General features: G+C 38.3%; 1 protein-coding gene across 1 annotated transcript; it reads left to right on the top strand.

Annotated features, from left to right (window-relative positions):
• The first annotated feature begins 7,628 nt into the window (after positions 1 to 7,628).
• On the top strand, positions 7,629 to 8,703 carry LOC128129551 (probable ribose-5-phosphate isomerase 2). The gene has a single exon (XM_052768014.1). It carries the CDS (start codon positions 7,778 to 7,780, stop codon positions 8,570 to 8,572), a length of 795 nt encoding a protein of 264 aa, XP_052623974.1. The 5' UTR covers positions 7,629 to 7,777; the 3' UTR covers positions 8,573 to 8,703.
• Positions 8,704 to 10,065: the final 1,362 nt, after the last annotated feature.

Raw genomic sequence — 10,065 nt, forward strand, 5'->3', positions numbered from 1 at the left:
AGAACCAACACCCTCAACTGGCATAGGTGAGCACTAGCTAACATATAAGAAATATGCGAACTACAAGATAACAAAATAAAGGATGAAAAATGTGGTGACATATGATGAGATGTACCAGAACGAATTTCCATAAGGATAGGGCCTTCCTTGATACGCATTGCGTGTCGTAACCGCGCGTCGTAAATGCGTGTCATAAATGCGCGTCGTAAATGCGCGTCGTCTCTCTTTATGACAGGGCCTTCCTTGACACGCATTTGCGCGTCGTCTGAGCGTTTTACGACGCGCAATGACGTCGTAAAAGGCCTTTTTTCTAGTAGTGATCTATATAAGAATGAAGTTTAGTTGCTTCAAGAAGTTGGGACTTGGCTTTGATATGCTTATTGAAGGATGGGACACAAGCTAGTAAATTATAGTGTCAAGTTAGAACTTTGAGAATGAAAATTGTTGTGTATATTATCTTCATGTATTCACTTAGAATAGAAAGGGTTCAATCCTTAGTGACACCTTGATATTCGAATATTTGGAATGAATAATATACTAATGTGAAATTCAATCGTCACGATATTTCATTTATGCATCAGTTTGTTGTTGTTATGATTTTATTTTAAGTTAATCAAGATTACACTTAAATGGGGGAGTTTTGTTAGTGATTTTATATCACTAATATTATTTAAGTGTAATGGGGCTAATTTGTTGATCAATGTCACTTTGACAATTATCGAACAAACTAGTATCGTGCGGAGTGCACATTTGTTTGATTTTGTCATTGTTGAAAGTATATTGCTATTTAGGGGCGAAGCCCCTGAACTAACGGGGGTCCGGGGGCAACGTCCCTGGGAGCAAGGTCCAAGGGGCAGAGCCCCTGGCTGGGGTCGAGCTGCCAGGTCAGTGCGTAAATTTTTTATATGAGTTATGTTACTATATAAAAAATGTATGAGAAATCTCATATTTTTGTAAAATACCCGGTTTTGTGATCCATTTATAGACCCGATTTTATGTTAGTTTTGACAGGTAATATGACCGTTTTTTAGACAGGTTGTTGTTTTCCTGTAACTACCATATAGCAGTTTTAGGACAAGAAGTTAGTTTCTATTATGTGATCAATTTCGGGTTTATTTTTGGGTACAGATATCATAACATCTTCTTCATTATCCATTATAGAAAAACAATGAGTTTCATCTGATTAGAGATTTTGAGTGTACCCTCGAAATGTTTTAATCTGAAAGTGTTTCACAACTCTCATTGATCCAAGATTATCTATATTCCTTTTATTTAACACAACCTCTAGAGGTTCCCATGTGGAAATGGGAACAAATCACGATGGTCTTCATCACCAAATTGTCGAGAACGACAAAGGGTTTCAACGTTATTTGGGTCATCATGGATCGATTGACCAAGAGTGCCCATTTCTACCTATTCGGGAGAGCTCATCGGCCGAGAAGCTGGCCGGTGTGTATATTCGCGAGATCATTGCTTGATATGGGGTTTAGTTATTTATTGTTTTAGACTGTGATGTTCGGTTCATCTCCCGTTTCTGGTAGAAGTTCCACGAGGAACTAGGCACACGACTGCATTTTTGTACAACTTATCATCCGTAAACAGACGAACAAAGTGAGCGGACCATATAGACCCTCGAGGATATGTTGCGGGCCTACGCTATTGACTTTGGTGGGAGATGGGACTCCTACCTACTCCTTGCAGAGTCCTCCTACAACAACAACTTCCAATTCAGTATTGGTGCTCCACCATTTGAGCTGTTGTATGGACGGAGATGTCGTACACCAGTTTGTTGGGGTGAGGTTGGCCACAGGGTGATGGGTCATATCGAGGTGGTTTTGCATACTACCAAAAAGATTCAGCATATCACACAATGATTGCAGACTGCTTAGAGTTGGCAGAAGAGTTACGCCAACCGGCGTCGATCCGAGTTGGAGTTCCAGGTGGGCGACATGGTGTTGCTGAAGGTCTCACCCTGGAAGGGTGTGATTCGCTTCAGGAAGAGGGGAAAGTTGGGTCCCCGATACATTGGTTTGTTTTGATTTTTGCTAGGGTTGGTAAGGTTATCTATAGATTGGATCTTCCGGAGGAGCTCAGTTAGATCTATAGCATATTCCATGTTTCGCAGTTGCGAAAGTGCATTTTGGATGAGGATGCGGTTGTGTCACTAGATGACATCTAGGTCGATGAGCGCCTGAACTACGTAGAGAGACTGGTAGTTGTTTTGGAAAGGAAGGTGAAGATTCTACATAACAAGGAGATACCTTTGGCAAAGGTACATTAGCAGCATCAGAGGGGATCCGAGTGGACTTGGGAGCTGGAGGCCGAGATGCGGGAGCATTATCCGGAGTTTTTCACTGCAACAGTCTTCGAGGACGAAGCCTAAATCAAGTGGGGGAGAGTTGTAACATCCCGACTCCCAAGTATGAAATTTAAGGGTTTTTATGCATTTCATAAGACCTACCTGACGATTTGAAGGTCCCAACTTGTCGTGTAGAGACCAAGATGGCCACGTAATTTACAAAGCCTACTCGACGAGTTGGAAGACCCAACTGTTGACCTTGAATGTTGACTTTGACTTTGACAAAGTTTGACTTCTAAGGGTATTTTGGTAATTTGGGTCTTAATGGAATTGGTCCTATGATGGTTGTAGGTGTTTGAGTTTGGGGTTGTGATTCGAGAGCTTGATCTTTTCAGTTCAATTGGACATTGTGAGGTGAGTTTTCCTCACTATGCCAACAGGTTCGAAGGCACCAAGGCCGACCCTTTTTGGATTGTTATCCTAGTTATCGCATGATGATATGCTTAGTGATATGTTAGATATGTATCCTGGTATATAGGATGATGCTATGTCTAGTGACATGTTAGGTCGGTATCCGGGTAGATAAGATGATGCTATGATTAGTGATTTGCTAGATCTGTTTGACTGTTTGTACATGCTAGCCAGCATATGATATTATGTGTTGATTGTGTGATTGCGGGTGGGTTGAGGTATTTCTTCTTTGTGCTCTAGGCCAACAGGCCCAGGGCGGCCCGGATAGACTGAAGGCCTATCGGGGCGTACCAATCAGGCCGAAGGCCCGAAGAATGGTCCAGACAGGATGAAGGCCTAGTAGGGGGACCAGGCATGATGAAGGTTCTAACAATGGGCCAGATAGACTGAAGGCCCAACGAGGGCGATCCAGTCATACTGAAGACTCTATATGCATGTTGTTTGTTATTATATTGTTATGGTTTGCATGGCATTGGTATTTTGGGGGAAATCACTAAGCTTCGGGCTTACACTTTTGGATTTTGTTTCAAGTACTTCGGATGATCGTGGGAAGGCAAAGGCTTGATCGTGCGCATCCTCACATTTTATGATTTCGATTTATAGGATACTTTTATATGAAACTATTTTGAAAACATTTTGTAATAAGTAATGGTTTTTGGATGCTTGAAAAAGTTTTAAATTTTTATGAATTTTATGAATGTTACAAATATGGTGTGAGAAGGTTTTCATGAAGACATACCAACGCACTTAGTGATGTCTTTGGAATACTTTGATGTAAAAATAAACATGTGAGTGTCGTTGAACTATAATTCCAAGGAAACAACTTAGAGGTCCTAAATCTGGCATGGAAAACTCACTTGCAAGAAGAGCCATGAATGATGTACGTAACTTTTGAGTGGACGTTGTAAGTATAATGTCATCCACATAAAGTAATAAATAAGTGATATCATGCCCGTTGTGATAAACAAAAGTGAGTGATCACATTACCTATGAATAAAACCGATTTTGGTGACATATCTGCAAATCATTTATACCATGCGCGAGGAGTCTGCTTGGGTCCATAAAGGGATTTTTGGAGTAGACAAACATGGTTTGGCCGGGAAATATCCTAAAACCGCATAGGTTGGTGCATATAATGGACCTCATTAAGCTTGCCACGTAAAAAAACATTTTTGCATATAGTTGGTGAACCGACCATGACTTGGAGATGGCAAGTGTCAAGACCGTACTGATGGTAGTTGGTTTAACAACCGGACTAAACATCTCCAAAAATTGATTCCCATTTGTTGAGATTGACCATCACCAACAAGTCGTGCTTTAAAGCCGGGAAATGAGCCATGTGAATTCATTTTATGTCTAAAAATCTGCATTGAACGAATAATATGCATACATGGTTTCTTAGGGATAAGGGTCCAAATCTTATTATCAATAAGAGCTTTATATTCGTCGGTAATAGAATTTTTCCAATTTGTATCGGAGAGGACCTCTTTTGGATTTTATAGGAGAGGAGATAAAGAAGAGGAGGTGCTAAGATTGAATGGAAGCTTCAGTTTTGAAATACCCGGCATGCTACGAGTGTGGATAGTTCAAGTGAATGAGGGTGCGATTGTAGAAGTGGGTTGGAATATAGGAATTGTAGCGAAGGAAGGGTTGGGTAAAGAGTGATATGGGATAGAGGAAAATGGAGATGAACACCCAATAGTGGATTGAGGCAAGGAAGTGGTCAGTCGAGGTGGTTGTTGGCTATATGGGTCAACGTTGGGCTGCTGGGCGAATTCTGCAGCAGGTTGGGTTGGGTCAGAAGTGGGTTGCGGTGAAGGGTTTGTTGTTATTTCGGGTTGGTGTAAGTGGAAAGGAAAGATGTTTTCATGAATGAGCTTATATGTATCGGGTAGAGAATGGAATTTGGTAGCAAATGGAAATATTCTTTCATCAAATACCAAATTTCGACAGATAATTATTTTTTGTTGGTTGAGATCTTAGCATTTGTAGTCGCAATGATTAGGTGGGTAACAAAGGAAAACACATTGCGTAGAACGAGGTTAGAGTTTGTTGATGGTGGTGGCAGGAATGAGAGGATAACATAAGCATCCAAACACTCTTAAATGTGCATAAGATGGTGTGCGATGATAAAGAAGTTGTGTCGGGGTTTGATAATTTAAGAGTTTAGAGGGTAAGATATTAAGTAAGTAGGTTGCCATTTTAAGGGCATGGTGCCAAAATGAGGGAGGTACATGAGAATGAGCAAGAATAGTACGAATGTTGTTGTACGTTAATGTCACATATTTTTCTTTTGTATTTTCCATTTTTCCAAGATGAATGTGCAAAAGAAAAATGAAAATGCAAGCCATGTTGAGTGCAAAATTTATGGAAATAGGAGTTATTGTATTCGGTACCATTATCACATTGAAAGTTTTAGATTTTGGTTTATTAAATGAATGTGTGAAAGTTTTTAAAAATTGTGAAGACTTGAGATTTGTGACTCATAGGGAAGGTCCAAAGAAAATTTGTGTAGTCATCAAGAAATAAGACATAATATCCCCCGGAACTCATAACTGGAGAAGTCTATAAATCGTTATGTATGATGTCAAAAGCAGATAAAGTAAAAGATTTAGAGTCATAAAATGGAGATTTGATATGTTTTCCATAAACACAAGAAGAACAATGCGATTTGGTTTTAGTACCATTACAAGAAACAAATTGTTGAAATCTAAGAGAATCTAAAGTGTTTGCTCCAGGGTGTAACATCCCAAAACCATGACAATTTTTTTAAAAAGACATTTTCATAAAACATAAGATTGTCAAACATTATTGCGAAACAACTACGATATGCGTACATCCTATACCCACACTCTCAAGAGTAGATAACCATACATTACACTGATTTCTAACAACCACACCTACTCATGAAACTTCTACTAACCTACAACCGCTTTGTGTATGCTAATCATATATAAAACTAGATTCGATAGACAATCAAATAATTGATTCTACCCTAAGCCCACAACTAGAAAAGGAGCAGAAAATAAGGCTACATCAAACATTCTTAGGCTATAAAATCTAAGTTATGTACAACTATGATGCACACACTAAAAAACTACAATAATAATGCCATTTCCATATAACATATCAAGAAATCCCTTTAGGCTATCAGACATCATAAATCAGGCAATTATATCATGCAATTCCTGAAGATCTATAGCCTATAAGCTGATATGTATTTCAACACATCAACAATTCACATAAAACAAATGTGGGTATCTTGGGGAATAACTTTCCTTGGGCTCCGACTGACTGTACACATCACATCCTCTCCGTTGATCGTTTTAAAAATTAATTATGAAAAATATTTTTGCAGATCCATAGTTTAAATTTGGAATCACAAAATTGTTCATCCAATTATCTCAAACCTGGGCTATGGTACCAAATTTTAACATCCCATAACCATGACAATTTTTTTTTTGAAGACATTTTCATAAAACATAAGATTGTTAAACATTATTTCCAAATTCAAATCCATAGAAACCAGTGTATCAAAATATTCTCTCAATGCATAAGTCAGTAAGAGGATATGTATGATCATGCATGCACCTTGCCCTGATCATCTGATGTACTTGAAAACATTAAAATCAACATTTGTAAGCCAAAGCTTAGTAAGTTCCCTCAAAATACCCCACACAACAATATATATACAATGCATGCATATTAGGCCCACATCATAAGACTGAATTGCCCTCGAACCCATAACATAAGATTGGATTGACCCCTTCCGGGCCCTCAGCTCATGACCGGCTTGCTCCCGAGCCCACAACATAAGACTAGATTGCCCCCTCCCGGGCCCTCAACTTATGACTAGATTGCTCCGAGGTTTGTTGGCTTACAACACACAACAGTACTGCCTCAACCCAACCACACTATGTCAACATATTCAAATAATAGTCAATTACCAACAAATAGATGTAATCATACAGATCTACCAATATAACAGATCGTTATAGTGTACCAACATCCTAGAAACAAGGACACATACTACAGTACAAAGTATAGTGAGAAAACTCACATCATAGTCTAAAAGATAACAAAACCGATCTATTTGAACTTACCTTAGGTTCCAGTCATGTGTGATAAAGCGTTGATATCCATGTACCAGTTTGAATCTGGTGGGTTAAATGTCATTGTTTGCATGGCTTGAACAAGATCAGTGGGTGTTGGGTTGTACACATTTGATGAAAAATTCTGCTATGGACGCGGGCAAAGGATGCTTGGGGTTGTTACGCCTAGTCCATGTATTGGTGGGATGAGGACATGATGGTTCCATCCACTTTGCTTGGGGTCAAGCCCAAGGAGGATATACGCCCCATGTAGGTTGTCGATATTGGGAGGGAGAAAGTGTTTATTAACTGCTTGATTTATTCATATCTCCCTAGGAGTATATATACACATCGGCTAGAGTTGTATAAGGAAACCGTAGATATACACAAATGCTAATAAGGATAAATGCAAAAGGTATAACACTATAATATTCTAATAAAAGACCAAAATATTAGTCGAATTGAATGTAAACCTTCCATCTAACAGGTTAATCAAAAAGTTCACAACCATTTTTTATTATATAGAGTAATTATTATTTTTCATTAAAAAAAAAGATAGAACTAAATATGAATATAAACTAAAATATTTTTAAATATAAGAATTAAAATGTGTATAAACATAACCGATTTGAGATTAGGGACTTGGGGGGAGGATACTTATCCAAATTAAACCGAATCGAGTTGACCCGATTCTCCAAATCGGACCCTTCACTGAACCTTCCCTGCTTCTCCTAATAAATACCCCACTCGGTTTCCCCCAAATTTGCTCGACCCCAACACGTTTCTCTCTCCAAATCTCATCTTCCCATTTCAGATCTTCAAAGATTATCAAAACCCTAAAAAATTTCATTCTTATCTTCCTTTCCATTCTTCGGTCTCAATTGCTCCAACGCATTACCCCAAAACTCCCTTAAAGATGGCTATGGCTTATCTCGGATCAAAGAAAGCCAACGCCGCCGCACTAATGTCGTCGCCGTCCCCTTCACCCCACCAACGCATCTTAACCCAAGACGAACTCAAAAAAATCGCCGCCTACAAGGCCGTCGAGTTTGTCGAATCCGGCATGGTTCTCGGCCTCGGAACCGGCTCCACCGCCAAACACGCTATTGACCGTATCGGAGAGCTTCTCCAGCAAGGAAAACTAAGCAACATCGTCGGAATACCCACTTCGACGATGACTCATGAGCAAGCTTTGTCTCTGGGCATACCTCTGTCGGACCTTGATAACCACCCTGTTCTCGATTTGGCCATTGATGGAGCAGATGAGGTTGACCCAGATATGAATTTGGTCAAAGGCCGAGGCGGATCGTTGCTTCGTGAGAAAATGATCGAAGGTTGTTGCAAGAAATTCGTCGTGATTGTCGATGAATCCAAACTGGTGGACTATGTCGGAGGAAGTGGGTTAGCCATGCCGGTTGAAATCGTTCCTTTTTGCTGGAAATTCACAGCGCAGAAGCTTCAATCGTTGTTTGAAGAAGCTGGTTGTGTTGCAAAGCTTCGTACTTCGCCGGAAAATGGTAAGCCATTTGTGACTGATAATGGGAATTTCATTATCGATTTGTATTTCAAGAAAGACATTGGGGATTTGAAGGCTGCCGGCGATGCAATTTTAAGACTGGCCGGAGTGGTAGAACATGGAATGTTTCTTGACATGGCGACTACTTTGATAGTCGCCGGAGAACTAGGAGTTACCGTGAGGCATAAATGTTAGTTCTATGGCAATGGCTACCGGAGATTTTGGTTTCTAGCTAACATTATTAGGAAATGAAATTAGGAATTATGTTTCTCCGATGAAATTTTATTCAATTTTTATGCGTTTATTTGACGAACTATTGAGGAGGATTTTGCGTCGAACTTGCTACAACCACAAGATATCCTTAACGTATCTTCAACAATCTTATCATTTTCATCGTATTTTACAAAAAGAATTTTTATAGAAAACTAATTATTCTGAAAAATGTGTAAATGTCATGTCGGTTAAATACCACGAATGTTGACAGATTTGATTGCTTATTATATAATTAAAAGAGTTTAGGCAGTTAGGCTCATTGAAATTTTAACAATTTTTGGATTTACTAGTTTGGAAATATGGTCATCCGACCTTTTTTAGGGCATGCAAACATATCATGATGCTCTCTTTGGTGGCCTCCACCCAAAACCTATCTTCTAGACTACAAAATTGGCATCAATTTTAGGTTTAAAGATTAGTTCGTAACCTTGTAAAGTTTGGCTAAGGGACTATTTATTTGATATGGTTTTATTGGGCTCGATTGGATTTCACTTGGTCCTATAAGGTTGGATTTAATCGGTTATATTTAGACTATTTGATATCATACTTAGAAGCTTCTACTTGTCTTATTATATAACTCTTACTTACTATATTTCAAGACAATTGATGATTCAATGGACATTGATTCGATTATATTTGACCCAATCAACAATTATCAAACTATTTTTAATAACTAGAAACCTCTCTACAAATTCATGTTTCTTCCAAAGTCACTCATATAGTTGCAAGCCTTTTTTTTAACAAAACGATGACTCCAAATATAATATCTCACTCTAACCAACATGATATCATAGTCGGTGTTTAGCACTTTAAGGGCTCGATGTATATAGTCAATCTCATTAAGTTTTCATTTAAGGGGAGTGTTGGAGTTTTAGATCGAAAAGGTCCTATCCTTTTTTTATTATCTTTTAATTTTTTAATTTTTTAATCCTATTTTTTTTTTATATATGTTGGAGTTCTCGTTTGTTTTTTTTTTTTTTTTTTTCTTTATATAATCTCCTAGATAGCTAGTTTAGGATTCCTCATTTCTTATTCAAATCTAAGATGACATCAAAACCACCGTATCTTTGGGGCTAACATGTATTGTCTAATACTTAAGAGCTTTTTTGGGGTGTACTGGAGTCACACATCCAAGTAATAACATTAATGATTCAATTTTTTTTACTGAATCAAATTTTTATTTATTTTTCGGACAACTTAACTAAATAATCGCAAAAATGGATGCGGACACCACTTAGGGAGATTGAACCTAAGGAAACGAGAATTAAAATTTCAAAAAAATAGTTCCTTAGTTGATAGTTTGTCTCACCACTCTTGCAATTCGTTTTTATATAGAAATAGTAAAATAAGTGTTAGTAAGGGTGCTTGGTTATTCAATCTATTATTATCGATTCCTTTGTAATGTTTTGATAGCT

The sequence above is a fragment of the Lactuca sativa genome, unplaced genomic scaffold (assembly GCF_002870075.4).
Source record: "Lactuca sativa cultivar Salinas unplaced genomic scaffold, Lsat_Salinas_v11 Lsat_1_v11_unplaced_55, whole genome shotgun sequence".
In the NCBI taxonomy this organism is placed as follows: Eukaryota; Viridiplantae; Streptophyta; class Magnoliopsida; order Asterales; family Asteraceae; genus Lactuca; species Lactuca sativa.

What these genes read in the sequence shown, in the direction of transcription:
- LOC128129551 (XM_052768014.1), top strand. Translation starts at nt 7,778, where the DNA reads ATGGCTATGGCTTATCTCGGATCAAAGAAAGCCAACGCCGCCGCACTA.